This window comes from Panthera uncia, assembly GCF_023721935.1.
Source record: "Panthera uncia isolate 11264 chromosome C1 unlocalized genomic scaffold, Puncia_PCG_1.0 HiC_scaffold_3, whole genome shotgun sequence".
Classification (NCBI taxonomy): domain Eukaryota; kingdom Metazoa; phylum Chordata; class Mammalia; order Carnivora; family Felidae; genus Panthera; species Panthera uncia.
In genome coordinates, this window is record NW_026057584.1 from 61955954 (window position 1) to 61980329 (window position 24376).

At 35.5% G+C, this 24376-nt stretch overlaps 1 protein-coding gene across 3 annotated transcripts in view; it reads right to left on the minus strand.

Moving 5' to 3' along the window:
- UBR3 (ubiquitin protein ligase E3 component n-recognin 3) overlaps positions 1–24376 on the minus strand; it is a 246149-nt gene that overhangs the window by 14315 nt on the left and 207458 nt on the right. For all 3 annotated transcript variants that reach the window (XM_049616028.1, XM_049616027.1, XM_049616026.1), the window contains 5 exons: positions 21693–21800; positions 21447–21572; positions 5662–5841; positions 967–1176; positions 58–197 (listed from right to left, as the gene is read on the minus strand). In XM_049616028.1, coding sequence (XP_049471985.1) covers positions 58–197; positions 967–1176; positions 5662–5841; positions 21447–21572; positions 21693–21800 — 764 coding nt within the window. The remainder of the gene's footprint in view (positions 1–57; positions 198–966; positions 1177–5661; positions 5842–21446; positions 21573–21692; positions 21801–24376) is intronic.

Genomic DNA, 24376 nt, shown 5'->3' on the forward strand with positions numbered 1-24376 from the left:
TTGTTCTTACTGATCAAACCTCAATAAAACATTTAAATATATCCATGTGCATCTAACCTAAGATCCCGATCTTCTTCTCCGTGAGCATCCAAATACACAGAACCCCACAGGCAGAAGCGGTGGCCTCGAATGATGATAATCACTGATGCATTGATTAAAAGGAAAATCCCTGTTCCAGCACCACAGTTCTGAGAATGCTAAAAAATTAAAAATATATCAATGATCTTCATGATCAAATGGACCTTATAAGAAAATAAAGAATGCCTTAATCTTCTAAATAATACTGAAATATTTCTTAATTTTTTTAAAAGTTCACTGATCCATTTTGAGAGAGAGAGAGAGAGAGAGAGAGAGAGAGCGCGCACGAGCATACAGGGGAGGGGCAGAGAGAAAGGGAGAGAGAATCCCAAGCAGGTTCTGCACTGTCAGCATAGGAGCCGGAGGCAGGGCTCATGAATGGTGACATCATGACCTGAAGTCAGATGCATAATCTACTAAGCCACCAGGTGCCCCTACTTAAATTTTTAATAAGATTTCATCTAAGTTAAACTTATAATTTCATTCTTAACACTTGATTAATAATACATTAGGAGGAATTTGGGTAAGGATTATATGGGAAAACAATTAAGAGCCAACTTATATCTAACTCTGAGGCTAGCATCCACAACAGCAGGCAGGACTGTTGTTTCATTGTCCATCATTTAAGAGCATGAGCCATTAAAGGGCAATGGGAGTAGGGAGAGGAACTGGAATTGTACTTAAGAAAAGTATTACTCACTTGAATTTTTTTTAACCTTTCTACCAGATTAAAAAGAACAAACAAAGGAACAAAAATGAAATCCTTGCGTACTGTGCATTTAATTCAAAGAGTAGTTAAATATGAAGAGTTGGCTTCACCACATATACCACATTTCCATGTGACAGATTTTAGTTTTCATAAATTGTATATTATTTACTATTACTTACCAATACACATTCACAGTAACTCTGTTGCTTGCAGCAAAGTCCTTTCAGGCATACAAAAGTACCACAAACAAGGCAAACAGCAGGATCTTTAGGAACTTTGGTGCAGACACTACAGGTCTTTCTGTGGTAGTACTGAAAAATGGTGTTATAATTCTCAGGCAACTGGAGCAGGTGTGGTAATTTCCATCTTGACTCTTGGATAAGCAAGGCCTAAAATATCCAAAAATACTCATTAGTCCTTTGTATTTAAGTCACTAACAAAAAAAATTTTTTTTCAAAATACTGTACTTATTTTTTAAAGGCTTGTTTTGTTTTTTGTTTCAAGTTTTTACTTAAATTCTAATTAGTTAATATATAGGGTAATATTGGTTTCAGGAGAATTTAGTGATTAATCACTTACATATAAAATACAGTGATCATCACAACAAGTGCCCTTCTTAATACCCATCACCCATTTAGCCCATCCCCCACCCACTTCTCTCCATCAAGCCTCAGTTTGTTCTCTATAGTTAAGGGTCTCTCATTGTTTGCTTCCCTCTCTCTCTCTCTTCTTTTTCCTCTTCCCCTATGTTCATCTGTTTTGCTTCTCAATTTCCACATATGAGTGAAATCATATGGTATTTGTCTTTCTGACTTAAAGGCTTTTTTTTTTAAAGAAAAAGCCTCTGTATGCATGTGGTATATCTTCTTTGTTAAAACTCTTCTCATTTTCATTTTACAAATGACTAAAACAGTGCTTCAACAATTACCAATCTCTACTTTCATATGTAGTTTCCAATTACAATATGATGTCAGTTTTTAGATTAAGCACATTGAAACCTGTTAATACTTTACAAGAAAAATATTCAACATAACTGAGAAAGCATGGAAAATATATCTAGATGTACTTGTTTTTAAATAGGCTTAATGCAACATTTTAAAAAGTTAAACATTTTTAAAACCCAAGTTTTGATCTTTCTCAGATAAACAATTTATTGGCTTTTTTTTTTTTTTAAAGGTAAGGTCATAGTTGTAACTTATTATTTCTACCTCGATACTGTATAATCTAGAATCTCCTTCTTAGAAGATGTAAAATCTACTCACACCACAAGCTGTTAAGGCCTTTTGTATCCATAAGTGCTGGGGCTTAAAACTGTTTTCAAAAATTTTCTGCTCTAAGTACGAAAAAACCTGCCAAATTAAATTTCCCTGCATACTATACTTTATTCGTTATTCGCAGTTGTACAAAAATACTGGTAATAGCACTAATCTTCTTCTAGATGCCTCTCCATTAACACTTAAAATAGATAAAATGTAGTATGAATCTATTATCTCAAGAAACTGTATAGAAGGCAGGCAATTCATATGGTGATCACTTCACATTACCTACAGCCATAATCCATCTAAATCAAAGCAGTACTTAAGCAGCCAGCTTGGCACTTATCAATAAGGTCATGGATAAAGTAGCCATGGAGGCAAGAGTAAGGACAGCATATGGCTTACAATATGCTACTTGCCTGTATTCAGTGTCCAATCCCACACTGCAAAGATTGCGTATTTTGTAATGGGTTGATTATATTACACTCTTCCATCAGTGGAAGGAATAGCCATTTGTCCTCACTGAACTTGATACTTATCTAGTTTAGGTTGTAAATTACCCAGTAGCTCACACCACATGGTCTTAAAGAATTCTCTTCAAACAAAGAGATATAAGGTCAATAGGTAGATGTCTATGGAATTAACTGATTCTAACATATATTCAAAAATCTGAAAAAATTGCTGATCTTTAAATGATGAACTTACTTTGCTGATCAATTTTTAGATGGCACCAGCTGGAAGAAAATAACTATCAAATGGGGTATACGCTCCTACAGAATGAGGTATACAGCCTAAACCAGCAACCAGTATATATGGGTGATCATTTTCTCACAGATGAAATGCACCAATCTGGAAACCAGGGAGTGCAAAGTGGTTTTGGCATCTCTCAAGATTACACCTAAGAATTCAGTTTTTTATTTCTGTTTCCCTGCTATTCTGAATTCCTGTGTGATTTTAGGACCATCCTAAGGAAGCTGTGTACTATCCTCCATCAGAGGATATAATAATATTTCTACCAAATTAGAAACTAAATGTCATCTGGCCATTTTAGGTTCCCCACATTACGAGGAGAAGAAAGGAATGGCTTACAGCATTATCTGGAGGGACTGACCTTGACTATCAGGAGGAACTGAAATATTGCTATACAATTAGCAGCAGTATGTTTCGAAGTTAGAGATCTTCCCCCCCCCCCCCCCCCACCTGCCATGTCCCAAAACTGTTGCAATCAAACTGTCTGCCTATAACCAAAGAATCTTAGCTGGTATAAAAAAATTAGAAGTAGTAATTCAGGCTATCTTTCAAGGGTAGTTTTGTTAGACTATTCAGCTCCAATCACTGTTTATCTTGTTCAAACTTAAAATTCCAGGTAAAGAAAATCTGGTTGATCTGGGTCAGGGTAAGGATTAGAGACAGAACAGAATGGAATAGGAACAAGCACAGGGATGCAGGTCAGATATAAGTACATTCAAATAACTGGTAAAAATTCAATGTAAGTAGAAATAAATAAATGACTACTATTCTGGCTCTAAAACAAATCATTATCACTCAATTTTACAAAAAAGATTAATTATTTTTAAATGATGCTTTTTTTTTTTTTTTTTTTAAGTAGGCTCCATGCCCAGCATGGAGCCCAACACAGGGCTCAAACTCACGACCCTGAGATCAAAACCTGAGCTGAGATCAAGAGCTGGATGCCTAACTGACTGAGTCACCCAGGTGGCCCTAGATGATAAATTCTTATTATCCATCAATATCCATACCAATAATCATATATCGAACATGTAAGCTTGCTATTATGCAGTCAAATGAGTGAATTTTTATCTATTGCTTAACTCATGACTCCTATGAAGACAAAAAATTTTAAGTACACTTATCACTTTCTCCTGTCCTGGTTCTACAATTATACCCATCTCTTACCCCTAGTCATTCCTTATAGGTTTTGAGACATCAATATGTAACTTCAGATTCTAGCTATAATCTATAAATAAACTACTACATAGGACAAAATTTTTACACATAATATACAAGGTTCAATGTCTTGAAATTCTCTTTCCTTTTAAAAAAAGAGCATGAGATATTATCTCCTTGAGGATTTCAACAAAAAACAAAATGAACAAAAGCAGAGATATTTTTTATTTATGCTTACCTTGCATTTATTATTCACCCAGTGTTTTAAAAATTAAGTCTAGTCTGACACCTCCCTCTAAAATACTCATTTTCTGTCCCTTGATGTTAAAATTCTCATTTTCCCTGAAACATAGCCCTTCTTTCATCAGTTCTATTTCTACCAATGATATCATCCTACAAGTTAACTGTTCCACAAATATTTATTAGGTGACTAGTCTGTATCAGGTACTTTCTAAGAGCTAGGAATTCAAGGATAAATAAGGAACAATTTTTGCTTTTGGAGCCCCCATTCAGACATATTAAACAAACATAAGTGATAAATATGGCAACTGTTAGTGACCATGGCAAAAGTACTGTCATACAGCACAACAGAGAGAGGGGATTAGAACTGAAGAGGAAGATGGGTTATCAGAAAAAGCTTTATAGAAGAGGTATGTGTATCTTAGCAAAACCTTAATGGGTGATTAATTCAACATGAGAAGGGTAGGAAAACTGCTTTAGATAAGAGCAACAGCAATAAGCAATAACACAGATGTTTAAAAATATACAGCACACTTATGAAACATTCTTCTGTGGTCTGAGCAAGGTGGTAGCAGGGGAGTGACATAGAACGAGGTTAGAAAGGCAAGCAAGATGGTGAAAATTCTTGAATGTCATGCAAAGACTTCCTATCTTCCTCTGGCCAATGGGGTACCATCAATGGTGTTTTAAGCAAGACCACGTTTCTATCAATCTATGTCTCCTAGCTACTACTCTTCCGATGATTTGAGTTCCAAGGTCTTAAAGTCAAGTACATCTGGTCATCAAGCCCTATATATTTTTTCTAAAATGTCTCTTGCATTGGTTACATTCTAATTTCTACTATGCCAGATTTTCTACTATCTAATTTCTACTATAAGACCAGATTTTCTTCACCACCTAAACAATCCCTGACTTTCCTGTCTCCTTCAATTTACCTACTAAAAAACCTCCCAAATTACCTCCCTAATACACTAATTCCAGTTCTCAAAAACTGTAGTTCTACCTATAGAAGAAAGTCTGAGCACCAAACCATGGCATTCACAGCCACCTCCCACTGCCCCCACTCTATCTTTCCAATTACCTCATCTCCAAAACAAATTTTTTTACCAGCCAAGCTGGCAGCATAGGCAAATTGTAAAGTTAAAACAAGGCCTCTTAAATCTGCTAGTCCAGACCTTTGACTTTTAGGTGACAGTTCTCTTTCCAGTAAGCTTACAAGTTCCTTGCCCATCTTAAAATTGCTTTGTATCTTCCAAGTCTAGTACTATCATAATTTAATGCATTCAATAAAAATTTGATGACCTAAAACAAACTAAAAGTAATATATTAATAACTTAGGTTTGTTCACTGAAATATTTCTGCTTTTATACTCATTATATAAGCAAAACCATTTTTTCAACATCAGTTTATTAACAAATGCTGCCAAGAACAGATGACCAGAAATTTTTAATTATTATTGTTTTTACATACCTTTCCTTGTTCCGCATGTCTTTCAGTAAATGAATTTATCTCAAAACACCACTGAGATATAATATCAAATGCTGGAACTGGCCAATCCAGACAGGAGGCACTGATGAATGGATGTTCTGTTTGGTAAAACGTTGGCAGAAGTCCCAGGCAGCTGGAAAGAACTGAAAATTCTTCTTCTTCCTTTTAGACATGAAACAGGAAATTCTCAAGACATTTCATCAAGAACATTCATTTCTCATTAAAGATATTTTAAGTGTCATCCTTATCAACTGCTTTCGGACAGTAAGAAAATTTTCTTAACATTCAACTAAAGAAAAATGAAGGGAGTAGGAGGAGCAAAGGAGAGAGAATAGGTTTCTAGCTTTTATATTCAAATATCCCCGGTATTTCTCTTTGAAATTCAAATCTTAAACTGCCATACCATCTGTGTCTTCTATGTATTTATTTTTTAAATAGTGTTGTCACATTTCTGATGAATACAGTCTATAGAACCTAGCTACTCTGTGAGAGCAAATGTTTTTGGGGCAAAGGGAAAGTGGCTTTTGATTAAAAACACACAGGCTGTCAGTGTGGATGAACAGTAAAAACATGGAATGCACGAGACATAGTGCAAAATAATTTGCCTGGACCCTGAATGAGTGTAAAACAGTTTTTTATTTACTCTTTTATTTAAAAAGTTTTTAAATGTTGATTTATCTTTGAGAGAGAGAGAGAGAGAGAGAGAGGGAGAGAGGGAGAGAGGGAGGGAGGGAGGGGGAGAGGGAGAGAGGGAGAGTGGAGGAGGGACAGAGGGGGAGAGGAAGACACAGAATCTGAGCTGTCAGCACAGAAGCCGATGCAGGGCTCAAACTCACAAGCCAGGAGATCATGACCTGAGCTGAAGTTGAACGCTCAACCAAATGAGCCACCCAGGCACCCCAACAAGGTCAGTTTTTAAAAGAGGGTGGAGTTTCTAAAAGCTTGAGAGATCTAAGTGCCAGCTAAGCTGAAGCTCTACTCTGTAATAAAAGAACTAAAGAATTCAGTGAGCCAAGGACACATATCCTGATTTTGAAAAGAATTTGTTATTTATTTATTTTTTTTAACATTTATTTATTTTTGAGACAGAGAGAGACAGAGCATGAACAGGGGAGGGTCAGAGAGAGGGAGACACAGAATCTGAAACAGGCTCCAGGCTCCGAGCTGTCAGCACAGAGCCCGACGCGGGGCTCGAACTCACAGTCCTCACGGACCGCGAGATCATGACCTGAGCTGAAGTCGGCCGCTCAACCGACTGAGCCACCCAGGCGCCCCAAGAATTTGTTAGTCTTATAAACACCAAAATACACCCCCCAATCCTTCTCTAACTAAAAGACCATTTAGGAGACTCATACGTTTACTTTCCCCTGTCCACTGGATCAGTTCCTATCATCCTCCAAATTCCAGGTCACCTGGGAATCCTTTCCCAACCAAACTTAATGACAACTTAGGTTACTCAGCTCCATTCAGATGAAGTTCATCCTTCCATACCTTGTAAACACTTCTCATGTTTATATTTTCTATTAATTAATTAATTTAAAAATAAATCAGCATTTCCTATAAGACTGTGGGAGTAGTCCCTGGGGATAGGGGCTGTGTACCTCCAGCACTTGGCACATAGTAGACATTCAACACACATCTGTTTGTAAAACTGAACTCATTATGTAGATTAAGCACAAAATTCTAAAATGTACAACAAAGAAAAATAAAGATAAAAAAGCAAAATGATACACAAGCTGAAAAAGATGTTAATGTTTAAAATCTCTAGAAATGAGGCTGCAAATCCCCCATTTACATAGCTACACAAGGCATCTTAAAAAACAACTTTATTGAGGTGTAATTTATATACCATAAAATTCATCCACTTTAAGTGTTTTTTGATGAATTCTGGCAAGTGTAGCCAAGTAACCACTACTACAATAAAACTTTGGAACAATTCCATCCCCTCCAAGTTTCCTTGTGCCTGTATGCCTTCAATTCCAGCCATTACTCCTGGCCCCAAGAAACCACTAATCCTGCTTGCTGTCATTATAGTTTTGGCTTTAAAAAATTTTTCACATAGATAGGCTCAAACAGTGTGTATATATATGTATATGTGTGTGTGTGTGTGTGTGTGTGTGTGTGTGTGTGTGTGTGTAGATAGATAGAGAAAATCTTTTGTGCCTGGCCTCTTTCAGTTAGCAAAATATTTTGAGATTCATTCATGTTATTCTATCAGCAGCCTGTTCCTTTTTACTGCTGAGTAGTATTCCACTGCATGGATATTACCACATTTTGTTGATGTATTCACTAGCTGATGAATTCTGGCTTGTTTCAGTTTTTGACTACACAAATCAAGCTGTTATAAACATTTACGTAAAAGTCTTTATGTGAATATATGTTCTCATTTCTTTTGGTAGATACTCAGGATAGGAGAATTGTTTGGTTGTCCAAACATAGTAAGTCCATGCTCAGCTTTTTAAAGAAACTGCCACATTTTTTTCAAATTTGATTATAACATTTTGTATTCCCACCAGCAATGAGTGAGAGCTGCAGATACTCCAAATCCTTACCAACACTTGTAACATTAATTTGTACTCTTCTCATCAACAATGATGGTGAACACCTTTTTACTTACTTGTAGGTCTTTTATATATATTAAAAAATTTTTAATGTTTACTTATTTTTGGGAGGGGGGAGGAGAGAGAGAGAAAGAGAAAGGAATGGAGGGAGGGTGGGAGGGAGAGGCAGAAGAGAGAGAGACAAAGAACTCAAAGTGGGCTCCAGGATCCATGCTGTCAGCACAGAGCCTGAAGCAGGGCTTGAACTGTGAGATCATGACCTGAGCCGATGTCGGATGCTTAACCAACTGAACCACCCAGGCGCCTCTCTTTCACACATATCATTCCTATGAAAAGTGCCTATACAAATTTTATGCCCACTTTGTGGTTTTTGTTTTAATTATTGACTTACAAGAGTTCTTAACATATTCTGGATACAAGTCCTTCCTCCATATATTTTTTTAATTGAGATGTAATTTGTATTCCATAAAATTCACCCTCTTAACATGCACAGTTTAGTGCATTCACAGAATTGTGCAACCATCACAAACTAATTCCAGAATATTTTCATCGCCCTATTGTAAATGGAATTATTTCTTTAAAAAAAAATTTTTTTTTAACATTTATTTATTTTTGAGACAGAGAGAGACAGAGCATGAATGGGGAAGGGTCAGAGAGAGAGGGAGACACAGAATCTGAAACAGGCTCCAGGCCCTGAGCTGTCAGCACAGAGCCCAACGCGGAGCTTGAACTCACGGACCACGAGATCATGACCTGAGCTGATTAACCGACTGAGCCACCCAGGCACCCTGGAATTATTTCTTAAATTTCATTTTTGGATTGGTCACTGCCAGTGCAAATAAATTAGAAGTTTTTTTTTTGTTTTTTTATGGTACATAGATCATGTATCCTATAACTCTGCTGAACACAGTGATTTGCTTTAATAGTTTTTTGGAGATTCCTTATAATTTGCCCACATAAAAGATTATCTAATTTGAAAACAGACGTTATTTTACCTCTTCCTTTCCAATCCAGATGCCTTTTATTTCTTTTTCTTGCCTAACTGCTCTTCCCAGAACCTCTAATTCAATACTAAAAAGAAGTGATGAGGGCAGCCATCCTGGTCTTGTTCCTGATCTTCAGGAGAAAGTTTCCTATCTTTCACTATTAATTATAATGTTAGCTATGCATTTTTCATACATTTCTTTTATTAGGCTGAAAAAAATTGCTTTCTGTTGTTTTTTTAGTGTTTTTACCATGAACAGGAATTGAATTTCGTCCAAAAAAAATTTTGACTACTGAGATGATAATATGCTTTTTAAAAATCTCTTTTATTGATATGGTGAATTAAATTAAATTAAATGATTTTTGTTGTTGAACCAACTACGCATTCCTAGAATAAACCCACTTGGCCATGATGTATTATCCTCTTCTACTGCTAATATTTTGTCAAGGCTTTTGCTTTATGTTCATGAAAGATGTGGGTTTGTAGTTTTCTCACGATGCCTGATTTGGGTGTCAGGGTAAAATTGGCCGATTAAAATGAATTTGGACTGTTTCTTCTTCCTCTGTTTTCTGAAAGAGTTTATATGTATCAATGGAATTTCTTCCTTAAATGTTTGATAGGATTCACCATGATGTTATCTTTGTTGGTATAAAGTTGTTGATTTTTCTTTTTTGGAACGATAATAATTATAGAGGTTTAATAGCTAAATCAACTTTCTTACTTTATACAGATCTAGTTAAGACTTTCTATTTCTTCTTGAGTCAGTTTTAGTAAGTTTTATTTTTCAAGGAATTTGTCCATTTAATCTACATTATCAAATTTATTGGCAAATGTTATTCATAATATTCTCTTACAGTTTTGTAGGGATGTTTCCTCCTTCATTCCTGATATTGGTAATTTGTACCTTCTTTTCTTTTTCTTATCGATCTGGTGAGGAGTCTGGCTCCTGGTTAAAATTCTACGTGTGATTTTTCAGACCTAACTATAGGCAATTCATAAAGGTTTTACTTCGCAGGCTTCGTGGATGAAAACTGCCCTCCCTACATCAGATCCAGTACACAGACAAAATGCACTGCAGTCTCTGAAGGAATTTCTAGTCAAGTTCTCAGCCCCCTACCCCCATCCTGTCACACTCTTTCATATATTTACATTCCCAGCCCTGGTACCTTATTCCTAGGCTTCTTTATCTGAGGCCTTGAGAAGGAGTGTCTTCTACTCTTATCCTTGTCTCCCCAACCCCTTCTCTATCTCAGAGTCCATAACACTGCCAGAGCTTTTAGTTCGGGGCTTTTGGGGCTCCTTCAACAGATCCCCGTATCTGTGCTGATACCCCTGATCCTCCACTGTTGTACCATTTCATTCCATAAGGGTAAATGGAACAGAAGGAACTGGCACTTCTTCTGGTCTTAGCCTCCTGCTTCACAGTAAGTGACTGAAGACCTAATTCTCTCACTTTTGGCTTGTGACTGACTTTAATCAGCTACTCTGACACCCAGCAGCTCAATTCTCTTTCTCCCAGCTCAGCTGAGCTCCTAACATTTTAGGTTTATCCATTTTACTGATCTTTACAAAAAAACAGACTTTCGACTCACTGAATTCCTCTACTGTCTCTTCATTACTCCTTCATTGATTTCTGCTCTAATTTTTGTAATTTCCTTTCTTTTAATTGCTCAGGGTCTAATTTGAAACTAGAAGCTTCATAAAGTAGAAATTTAGACAAATGACTTGAGAAGTTTCTTCAATTTTTTAAATGTTAATTTACTTACTTTTTTGTGTGGGGGCGGGGGCAGAGACAGAAGGAGAGAGAGGATCTCAAGCAGGCTTGGTGCTATCAGTGCAGAGCCCCATGCAGGGCTTGACCTCATGACCTGAGATCTGAGCTGAAATCAAGACTAGGACATTTAACTGACTGAGCTATCTAGGTGCCCTTAGAACTTTCTTCTTTTTAAATATAAGCATTTGAAGCTGTATCTCTCCAAGGACTGCTTTAGCAGCATCCCACTTTTTTGCTATGCTGTGTTTTCATTTTCACTCAGTTTAAGTATTTTCTAATTTCCTCGGAATTTCTGATCTAATGTAAGTTATTTAAAAGTATGTTGCTTAATTCCCACACATTTGGGGATTTCCATATTTTTTGTTATTGATTTCTAATTTAATTCCTGTGTGGCAGAAATGTGTTGTATGATTTCAGTTTTTCTGAATTTATTGATACTTGCATTATGGCTTGGCATATGGTATATTCTGGTGAATATTTCATGTACACTAGTAAAAAATATGCATTCTATTATTGTTTGGTGAAGTATTCTATAGATGTCATTACACCAAGTTGATTGATAGTATTATTCAGATAACATTTATACTATTTGGTTATCTGTCTACTTGTTATTGACTAGTAAGAAAGAACCCTGAAATCTCTAGTTGTAATTGTGGATTTGTCTGTTTTTTCTTTCAATTCTGTCAATTTCTGCATATGTAATTTGGAGTTTTGTTGTTTTGTGCATATATATTTATAAATGATTTATCTTCCTGCTGTATTGAGAGAAGACAGTTATTTCTAATGTAAGGCACAAAAATAACCTGAGAAAAAGGGAACTACCAATGGTAGAAAAATAGCAACATTTTCATCTTTGTGACAGGAAATCCAACGATCAATAAAAATTAACAAAGATTTACATAAACGTATTTCTTTTCTCCTGGGATTCCTAGGCTACTTCATGATTACTTGGCCTGTATTTTATGAAGCAGATACTGAGTCCAAATGCAGTTCACTAAAATGAAAGAATCATAGCTGAGGAAAAATTTATGAAAGAAATAAAAAATGAAAGAAAAGTTTCCCATTCAACTTAAACAAAACAGAGTGGCAGATTATTCTAAACAAAGAAAAGTCATGAGATACTTTTTTCAAGATCAGACAGTAAATTATCTTTTTAATTTTTTCATTCTCTAATTATTTTCAAAAGAAGTGCTATATAACAAGTAAATTGGAGTAAAAGAAAATGGCTCCTAAATATGGAACATGCTCAACCTTAGGAGGAATGCTAATAAAAACTACACTCAGATATATTTTACCTAGACAAAAGATCTAGAGGCAAAAATCAAACAGTGTGATAACACACTAAGTAGATACAAGTACAATATAGGGAAACTCTCATACATTACTGTCAACATAATTGGTACAACTTCAATTAAGGGTAGTTTGGTAACAACCATCATAACTATAAGTGCGTGTAAGGGCTGCCACAGCAAATCACTTCAAAGAATTTATTCTACAAATACAATAAAAAAAAACATGCAAAATTACTTGCATATACTATTATTCATTGTTGTATCATTTACAAAGAGCAAAGGACTAGAAATAACCCAAATATTTATTAATGGAGGACTGATTAAATAAATCCTGGTACCTCATACAATGAAATATTCTGAATCTGTAAAACAAAATGAGGAAGATCTTCATATATTGAATATGAAATGATCTCTAAGGACCCTAAATAGCCAAAGCCCATCTTGAAAAGGAAAAGCAAAGCTGGAGGCATCACAATTCTGGACTTCAAGTTATATTACAAAGCTATAGTCACCAAAACAGTATGGTACTGGCACAAAAATAGACACAGAAATCAATGGAACAGAATAGAAAACCCAGAAATAAACCCACAACTATATGGTCAACTAATCTTCAACAAAGCAGGAAAGAATAACAAATGGAAAAAAAGTCTCCTCAACCAGTGGTGTTGGGAAAATTGGACAGCAACATGCAGAAGAATGAAACTGGATCACTTTCTTATACCATACACAAAAATAAATACAAAATGGATGAAAGATCTAAATGTGTGACAGGAAACCATCAAAATCCTACAGGAGAACACAGGCAGTAACCTCTTAGGCATCAGGTGTAGCAACTTCTAACTAGACACGTTTCCAGAGGCAAGGGAAACAAAAGCAAACATGAACTACTGAGACTTCATCAAGACAAAACACCTTCTGCACAGTGAAGGAAATAATCAACAAAACTAAAAAGTAATCTATGGAATGGGAGAAGATATTTACAAACAACATTATCTGATAAAGGGTTAGTATCCAAAATCTATAAAGAACTTATCAAACTCAACAGCCAAAAAACAAATAATCCAGTTAAGAAATGGGCAGAAGACATGGATAGACACTTTTTCAAAGAAGGCATACAGATGGTTAACAGACATATGAAACATCACTCATCATCAGAGAAATACAAATCAAAACCACAGTGAGATACCACCTCACACCTGTCAGAATGGCTTAAACTAACAACACAGGAAACAACAGATATTAGCAACGATGCGGAAAAAGGGGAGCCCCCTTACACTGTTGGTGGGAATGCAAACTGGTGCAGCCACTCTGGAAAACAGTATGGAGGCTCCTCAGAAAGTTAAAAATAGAACTACCCTATGACCCAGCAATTGCACTACTAGGTATTTACCCCAAAGGATACAAAAATACTGACTTGAAGGGGCACATGCACCCCCAATGTTTAGAGCAGCATTATCAACAACAGCCAAATTATAAAAGCAGCTCAAGTGCCCATTGATGGATGAATGGATAAAGATGTGGTATATATGTACAATGAAGTATTACTCAGCCATCAAAACGAATGAAACCTTGCCATTTGCAATGACATCTATGGAGCTAGAATGTATTATGCTAAGCGAAATAAGTTAAGCGGAGTAAGACAAATACCATATGCCATATGATTTCACTCACATGTGGATTTTAAGAAACAAACGAGCAAAGGGGAAAAAAATTGTCTGAGAGAACAAATTGATGGTTATCAGAGGGGAAGTGGGTGGGGAGATGGGTCAAATACACGGTGGGGATTAAGGAGTGCACTTTCCGTGATGAACACCAGGTGTTGTATGATAGCGCTTAAATCACTATATTGTACATCTGAAACTAGTATTATACTGTATGGTAACTAACTGGAATTTAAATAAAAACTTTTTAAAAAAAGAAACTGTTTGTACTTTTGAATTTTGAAAACTATGAATACATTACCTGTTCAAAAAATAATATTTTTCTTTTCTGCAAACATAATTATTGCAGAGTATGTTTATAATATTTAAACACTAGGAAGTATGAAAAGATATCATTAAAAAACAAAACTTTCAACCATCTCTGTTCCCTTTCGATACAAATCTCAAACTCACAATCCCAACTCCTAGGTAAGAACTGACCATAATTTTTTTTTAAATGTTTTATTTATTTTTGAGACAGAGACAGAGCATGAGCAGGCGAGAGGCAGAGAGAGAGGGAGACACAGAATCGGAAGTAGGCTCCAGGCTCTGAGCTGTCAGCACAGAGCCCGATGTGGGGCTCGAACTCACAAACCGTGAGATCATGACCTGAGCCGAAGTCGGATGCTTAACCGACTGAGCCATCTAGGCGCCCTAGAACTGACCATAATTTTTTAATGTATTTTTCCAGTGTGTGTGTGTGTGTGTGTGTGTGTGTGTGTGTGTGTATAAACCACTATTTTCCCCCTACTGAATTTAATATAAGCATACCTTGCCTTTGTTTACTTAAAATATTTTTGAGATTTTTCCATATTAATACATAGAAAACTTTCTATTCTTTTCTTTAAAAAATTGTTTTTAATGTTTATTTATTTTTTGTGGGAGAGAGAGAGAGACAGAACATGAGTGCCAGAAGGGCAGAGAGAGAGAGGGAGACCAGGATCTCAAGCAGGCTCCAGGCTCTGAGCTGCCAGCACAGAGCCTAACATGGGGCTCAAACTCATGGACTGCGAGACCATGACCTGAGCCGAAGACAGATGCTCAACCAACAGAGCCACCCAGGTGCCCTCTATTCTCTTCTGAAGAGTATTCCATTGTATGAAAAAAAACACAATTTATTTAACAAGCTTCTCATTGATGGATACTTCAGATGTTTTCAATTTTTTTTGGCTATTTCCATGTCTATTCAGCTATCAATAAATTGATCATCCTATTATTGTACTAAAAGAGACACCTATAGATGAAGTATTCACAATTGTATTGAGACTCAAAGAGAGTACAACATGCAATATTTTAACAGTTTTTATAGACTGAATACTAGAAGAAAACTCAGTGCTTCAAAAAAAGTTTTGTGTAGCAAGCAGTAGCACAGTTCAGACGGTGATAGTTCAGATTTGGCATGCAGACTGACTGTGTTCAAATCCTGGCTGCTTTAAATACTAGCTGTGAGTCTTGAGCAGATTATTCAGCTCTGGGCCTGTTTACTTGTCTGTAAAGTGAGGACTATAACAGCCATCTCAGAATTGTTGTGGAACTTAAATGAATTCAAACGCAAAGCACTTAACAGTGCTTAGCATGTAGTCAGTATACAATAAATGCTAGCTATCAATGTAAATATTCATGGCAAAACTATTGTTTGACAGAAGAGAGAAAAAAGAATTAAAGGAGATATATTAGAGCACTGATTTTCAAATGTTGGGATGGTGGTGATAATCAAGGTCCCCTAGAAGAGTCTGATAACCATTTTTTTCTAAGAAAAATACACATACACAAACATTTTACAGGTAATGCTATGGAATTCAAAAATTACCTGAAGTCCCTCTGTAAGAATTCCGGAGTTAGGGGATAAATAAGACAGGCTGCATTTAAGTAGGAGAAAATATAGGAGAACCATATAGTTTACTATAATTAGCCCTCTACTACCATAGTAGTAGAAATAGTGTTAGGTTAAGACATTTAACCAAATTAGGAAGTCTAAAGATTACTGTGGAGAGCAGAATGTTGTGCTGGAATACGTACTAGGTACCATTCTTGATGAATTCCCATGCTTACCAAAATGTTAAAAAAATTTTTTTAAATGTCTTGTGAAACTCAAGAGTCTACTGTCTATTACAAATAATCATAGAATTTATTAGCAAGGTGGATAAATGTAGATGATTAATGTTCAAAAATCCAGTTGGATTTCTACATCTTAGCAACATACTAGAAAATATAATTTTAAATAATTCCATTTATAATAATAATAAAAAAGAAACAAAAAGAAATGCACAGGAAACTTTAAAAGAAGTCTCTTAGGATAGGGTACAAAAAAGGATGCTGCCTCCTTTCTTGATAAAAACCCTCAAGAAAGTAGGGATAGAAGGAGCATACCTCAAGATCATAAAAGTCATATATGAATGAACCAACACTAATATCATCCTCAGTGGGGAAAAACTAAGAGCTTTCCCCCTAAGGTCAGGGACAAGACAGGGATGTCCACTCTCGCCACTGTTATTCAACATAGTATTGGAAGTCTTAGCCTCTGCAATCAGACAACACAAAGAAATAAAAGGCATCCAAATCAGCCAGAAGGAGGTCAAACTTTCACTCTTCGCAGATGACATGATACTCTATATAGAAAACCCAGAAGATTCCACCAAAAAATTGCTACCATTGATTCATGAATTCAGCAAAGTTGCAGGATATAAAATCAACGCACAGAAATCGGTTGCATTCCTATACACCAACAATGAAGCGACAGAAAGAGAAATCAAGGAATCGATCCCATTTACAGTTGCACCAAAAACCATAAAACACCTAGGAATAAATCTAACCAAAGAGGTGAAAAATCTATACACTGAAAACTACAGAAAGCTTATGAAAGAAACTGAAGAAGACACAAAAAAATGAAAAAAGATTCCATGCTCCTGGATAGGAAGAACAAATATCGTTAAAATGTTGATACTACCCAAAACAATCTACATATTCAATGCAATCCCTGTCAAAATAACACCAGCATTCTTCACAGAGCTAGAACAAATAATCCTAAACTTTGTATAGAACCAGAAAAGACCCCCGAATAGCCAAAGCGATCTTGAAAAAGAAAACCAAAGCAGGAGGCATCACAATCCCGGACTTCAAGCTATACTGCAAAGCTGTAATCATCAAGACAGTATGGTCCTGGCACAAGAACAGACACTCAGATCAATGGAACAGAATAGAGAACCCAGAAATGGACCCACAAACATATGGCCAACTACTCTTTGACAAAGCAGGAAAGAATATCCAATGGAATAAAGACAGTCTCTTCAGCAAGTGGTGCTGGGAAAACTGGACAGCGACATGCAGAAGAATGAACCTGGACCACTTTCTTACACCACACACAAAAATAAACTCAAAATGGGTGAAAGGCACAAATGTAAGACAGGAAGCCATCAAAATCCTCCAGGAGAAAGCAGGCAAAAACCTCTTTGTCCTTGGCCGCAGCAACTTCTTACTCAACACATCTCCAGAGGCAAGGGAAAGAAAAGCAAAAATGAAATACTGGGACCTCATCAAAATAAAAAGTTTCTGCACAGTGAAGGAAACAATCAGCAAAACTAAAAGGCAACCAACAGAATGGGAGAAGATATTTGCAAATGACACAGATAAAGGGTTAGTATCCAAAATCTATAAAGAACTTATCAAACTCAACATCCAAAAAACAAATAATCCAGGGAAGAAATGGGCAAAAGACATGAATAGACACTTCTCCAAAGAAGACATCCAGATGGCCAACTGACACATGAAAAAATGCTCAACATCACTCATCATCAGGGAAATACAAATCAAAACCACAATGAGATACCACCTCACACCTGTCAGAATGGCTAACATTAACAACTCAGGCAACAACAGATGTTGGCGAGGATGCAAAGAGGATCTCTTTTGCATTGTTGGTGAGAATGCAAGCTGATACAGCCACTCTGGACAAGAGTATGGAGGTTCCTCAAAAAACTAAAAACAGAACTACCCTATGACCAAGCAATTGCACTACTAGGCATTTATCCAAGGGATACATATGCACTGTTTCGAAGGGACACATGCACCCCCATGTTTATAGCAGCACTCTCAACAATAGCCAAAGTATGGAAAGAGCCCAAATGTCCATCGATGGATGAATGGATAAAGAAGATGTGGTATGTATATACAATGGAGTATTACTCGGCAATCAAAAAGAATGAAATCTTGCCATTTGAAACTACGTGGATGAAATGGAGGGTATTATGCTAAATGAAATTAGTCAGAGAAAGACAAAAATCATAGGACTTCACTCATATGAGGACTTTAAGAGACAAAACAGATGAACATAAGGGAAGGGAAACAAAAATAATATAAAAACAGGGAGGAGGACAAAACAGAAGAGACTCATAAATATGGAGAACAAACTGAGGGTTACTGGAGGGGTTGTGGGAAGGGGCATGGGCTAAATGGGTAAGGGGCACTAAGGAATCTACTCCCGAAATCATTGTTGCACTATATGCTAATTTGGATGTAAATTAAAAAAAAAAATGACTTAAAAAAAAAAAGGATGCTGCCTGTTACATCCACTGTTCAAAATACTCACTAGACATGTATTAAGACAATAATAGAAAAATAAATATTTGAAGGAAAGAGACAACATTCTCATTATTTTCAGATGATATGATAATTACATAAAGCACCTAAAAGAATCAACAGGCAAACTATTCGAATTAGTAAGAGTTCAGCAAGTGACCAGTTACAAGAACACACCAAAATTAATAGTATTATTCTATATCAGCAAGAAGTAATCAGTGTCACAGAAATAACACATCATTTAGAAAGAAACTAAAACCATAAAGCCTTTTGGGTTCACTTTATGAAGAATGTTCCAGACTTTAAGATGACAATTTTAGGAGTGCCTGGGTAGCTCAGTTGGTTGAGCATCTGACTTCAGCTCAAGTCATGATCTTGCAGTTTATGAGTTCAAGCCTCACATCAGGCTCACTCCTTTCAGCACGGAGCCTGCTTCGGATCCTCTGTCCCCCTCTCTCTGCCCCTCCCCACTTGTGCTCTCTCGCCTCTCTCTCTCAGAAATAAAGTAAACATAAAAAAGATGACAATTTAAAAATTCTATGAAAATTAAAAGAAGCCCTGAATGGACATATAAACTATGTTCAATGTCTTAAAACTACATGTTCAAAGCAATTCTCATCTAACATCTTGTAGGCTATTGGAAGAAAATTGACAAATTGATTATAAAAGTATTTGTGAGAATAAATATATCGCTAACCAAAAAAATTAAATGAAAGTGACACAAAGAAAAAAATGTGAAATCTACAAAAGTTAGATTACACAGATGACAGAAATCTAAACAAAAAGAGAACTTCTACCTAAAGTTGTAATCTAACTTCAGTTGAATATATCCATATCCAAACAACCCCTCAACTTGAATATATGCAAAATTCTTTCACTCAGGTCTGACCCAGAGATTTGTTCCATACCTCCTCCTTCTATTAACTATACCAGAAAGGTTCAAGTCTCAGAGGCCCAAAACCCAAGTACAGTGTGACTCTCTCTTCTCCCTTGACTCCCACATGTTCAACTAGCTGTCAAATCCTGACTATTCCACCTCTGTAATCTTTAATTGCTCCCTATCCTCTTCTATTTCTATTATGTCCTTCCCCAACTAGCTTTTCTGTTCCCAGGCACCCCATTCCTCACAGTCTCAAATCTGTCTAATATTAGAATGAAATTTCATCCTGAAATAAAATTTGAATCATGTCACATTTTTGTCCCAAATCTTTCAATGGTCCAAATTTCTTCATGTGAAATTCAAGATTCACTACAACTTCCCCTTAATGTATTTCTAACACTAAGTAGCACTGCTCCTTTCAGGCCTCCTAATTGATGCATTCCTTCCCTGTTCTAAGCATGTGCCTGGTGCTCTACTATAGGCATCACTGTACACCCAACCCCCAACCAACTTTCAATGCCCAGTTCAAGAGCTTCTGCTTCCAGATAATGTCCAACTTATGGGAGAAAAATAACTTCCAATAAAAACAAATGATAAAATAAACCATAAGGTAATAAGCATACAAAGAGCCACGGCCTATGGCCTTTAAATGTGAAGAAAGAAAAATTAATGAAGTAGCATATTTTTAAAAAATTAATCTCCCGCATGCTTGAAGATGCTCAGACAGTAGTTCCCCCTTATCCCAGTTTTGTTTTCTGTGGTTTCAGTTACTGGTGGTCAACTGTGGTTCAGAAACAGATGATCCATCTTCTGATATATAGTTAGAAGGTCAATAGTAACTTAACACTACATCACAATGCCTACACATCATTCACCTAACTTCGTCTCATCCTGTTGGTATTCTGTCATCTCACATTATCACAAGAAGGGTGAATACAGTTATTTTGAGAGACAGCATTCACCTAACTTTTATTATAGTATACTCTTATAATTGTTTCATTATTAGTTGTTAATCTCTTACTATGCCTAATTTATAAATTAAACTTTATCATAGATATTTATGTACAGAGAAAAAATACATAATATATATAGGGTTCAGCACTATCCCAGTTTCAGGCATACACTAGGAGCCTTAGAACATATTCCCCATGGATAAGGCACAACTACTGTATGGCAGAAGAAAACACTTTTAAGTTGAAATTTAAAAATAAAACACCTATGAAAGAAAATCTAATGGATGAACAGTTTTAATTTATTCAATGTCCATAAATTCTGAATGTTTCAAAGACAAATGTATAGAGTTTATCTTGAATCATTTGAAAAAACCAAACAATCCAAACTATTTAATGCAATGGTCAATTACTTAAGACAGAAAGAACAATCAACTGCTTAATTCTGATATACTACAGGTTTCAAAGGCCATATATATGATAAATGTCTTAATTCCCATGGAATTAATATCAAATTCCCTGGAAACAGATGGGAGATAATGTCAGGATTATAACCCTATAAACATAGTGGTTCCCCATTCTGTCACTTTCTTGCCTACTCACATCAACCCACAGTTTTATGAAATAGGCTAAACCACTAATATATCCAAATTTTTAACTTAACTGGCTACAAACTGAGCATTTTCCTGTCCTAAAGTTATATAAATGCCGTCATGTCTTCAGACAACGAGCTTTCTGATCAACATAACTTTTAAAAGGATAGAAAGGCAGATGATGATCAGTGATTAATTTATCAATATGATAAAAATAATGCTAAATATATCAATATGAATACTATGATCCTATACAAGTATTGGGCATTTATTATCACTGATCTCATCTAAAAGTGCTCTAATATCAAATATTAGTAATATCATAAAAATGAGTGGATGCTAGCAAATACAAAAAAATAACATTAATAGTAAATGTTCTAAATATTTATTCCTTTTGAGTTAGACTAACATACACTTGCATGACAGTCCTGCATATAAATACTATCCCAAATTATACCTGGCAGCTAGGTAAATCTTCCCCAAAAAGGTGGTGCTGAAGAAGGCTGGTGATTCTGAGGAAAGGTAAGCAGAAGTCCTGTAAGTATTTTTCCATGGATTCAGGAGACCAAGCAATAGGGCTAACCTAAAGTCAAAAAAGAGAATTTAAACAATTCATTCTCTAATAGATACAGCTTAAAAATTATATTCATAATGGCAACAAAATCTAAATTTTTAACAAATAATCTCTACACCTAGAGCATACCATTGCACACTCCTGAGTTCCTTCTTCATGGTATAACTTTCCTTTAGACAGTTCACTTATCACAAAGCTCAGTAACACTTCATAAGACTTTTCTGCATCACATGCATTCTGGAAGAAATGAAAAATTAGTTCCATCAGTCACTGAAAATTACAAAAAAAATTACATTGGAAAGAACACTTCTTAATAAGTAGGGGTATAGTTATGACTACATTATTTTTCACACATGTAAACTTCAAGTCCTCCAAATCTATGTACAACAGCACACCTCTGGATTCACAAGGAAACTGGGCATGGGATTAAAACTATTGCAATACTTCTTTAAAAGACAGACATAAATTATATAATGAATGAGTAAACAAACATATGTAAATCATATATTTTGACTCAGTAATTTCCACTCCTGGAAATTCTTCCTAGGCAAATAATCTAAAATAAAAAAAATAACTAAACCCCCAAGACATTCACTGTAATACTACAATACTGAAAAACTAGAAATGACCAACAAAAGTAAAGCAGTTACCTAAATTATTCCATATCAACTCAATGGAACATTTTATAAGCAGTGAATATGACATGACAAATTTGAGCTGAATGAAAAAATGTTTATAATATGATGTGAAAAAGGCCAAAAGCAGCATATATACATACACTCATTATAATGTAAAATCATACATGCATGAAATAACATGGACCACAAACTTTTTCTTTTACAATTTCTGTCAAATTCCTTGAATGGGATTTCTTTAAAAAAATTAATGTAAAAATAAAATAGGACAATGTTGTTGTTGTTGTTTTTTAAGTTTATTTATTTATTTTGAGAGAGAGTGCGAGCAGGGCAGGGGCAGAGGGAAAGGGAGAGAGAGAATCCCAAGCAGGCTCCACTGAGTGCAGAGACCCGTGGGGCTCAATCCCACAACCGTGACATCATGATCTGAGCTGAAATCAAGAGTCAGACACTCAACCACCCAGGCTGAGCCATCCAGGCACCACATGACAATATGTTTAATAAAGAAAATCCAGATACATTAAATAACAACTTATAAATTAATTAAGCTTAATGATGCTATATTTTTATAAGAAAGGAAAAATAATGGCTATTTATAAATTCAAATTTATATCAATAAGTTTTTATACAAATGTTTCTCTTTATATTCACTGAGATACTGGAGGTTGTTTCAAGATACAATAAAGTATAGGGGCGCCTGGGTGGCTCAGTCGGTTAGGCGGCCGACTTTGGCTCTGGTCATGATCTTGCAGTCTGTGAGTTCGAGCCCCGCATCGGGCTCTGTGCTGACAGCTCGGAGCCTGGAGCCTGTTTCAGATTCTGTGTCTCCCTCTCTCTGACCCTCCCCCGTTCATGCTCTGTCTCTCTCTGTCTCAAAAATAAATAAAAACGTTAAAAAAACATTTCTTAAAAAAAGATACAATAAAGTATAAAATGGGCTACAGTAATAAGTTTGCTATGATGTCATTTATTCTACTCATTAACTATACTTTTTACATAGTAAAATATAAGATTTGAGTACACACTATGGGATATATACGTTTATCCTGACCATCTGATAATCACTAACAGTCCGATCTTTAGAATTTGTTATTTGACGATCCTTAGTCTTCCCCTGTGTTATTATGCTCTCCTCATCTAGACAGTAAATTCCAAAATGTCAGGAACTATGCTTTGTACTTTATATATATCCATTTGCAGAACAAAAATTTGAGCAATAAACACCTGCTGCCTACTTAATAGAATTTCTTTTGGTACTGTTGGAATTTTTGACCTTGGAACTTGCCTAGATGTATCTCTTTTGGTAATAAGTTCTTTGCATTATCTTTAAGTTACTCCTCTGCTTCTTTTTCATATCATTCAGCCATGTAGTGTTATCATGTCTTGATTCTAAACTACAAAAACAGTTCTGATTCTACAACCGCACTCTTTAAATCATGTGACCTACCCCCAATGGGGGTTTAAATGGGTGATGGGTATTAAGGAGGGCACTTGTGATGAGCACTGGGTATTATATGTAAGTGATGAATCACTAAATCCTGAAGCCAATATTATCCTATATGTTAATTAACTAGAATTTAAATAAAAACTTGAAAAAAACACAAAAATTAATTTAGTCAGAGTAGTTTTTAAACAGAGTTCACTTAAACTCAAAATGTAGAAGACTCAAAAGAAAATATTACCATGATTTTGCACATATTAAAGTTTCTGGAAATATACAATTCAGCCTAAAATCTTCCTAAATTCAATATATTCTTCAGTAAAAGATACACAGAATACATAGCAACAGAAGAGTATTTCAAATCAAAATACTTTCTAACTTATGGAAAAAAATACCCTCCAATAATAAGAAATGATGTTCAGATCATCCAGGTGAGTTACTGAGTGATAATCAGCTTTTAAGTCATTATTATCAAATATATTTTAAGAACTTTTTTTTATACATGGCAAGTACTATATCAGATCAGAAAGTTAAATATAATATACTATTCACTCTTTTGTATTGAGAATTCTTCTGATCAGATTATTAGACAAGAAAATAGTTTTATTTCATACATAATGTCTTAAGAAAGCATATTTTTATATACGTAATATATGAATTTACAAATAGGCTTGTAAAGCTTAAGAAGAGGACTTAGGAGACCATGGATGAAAGACCTAGAATCAAATCAAAAGAAT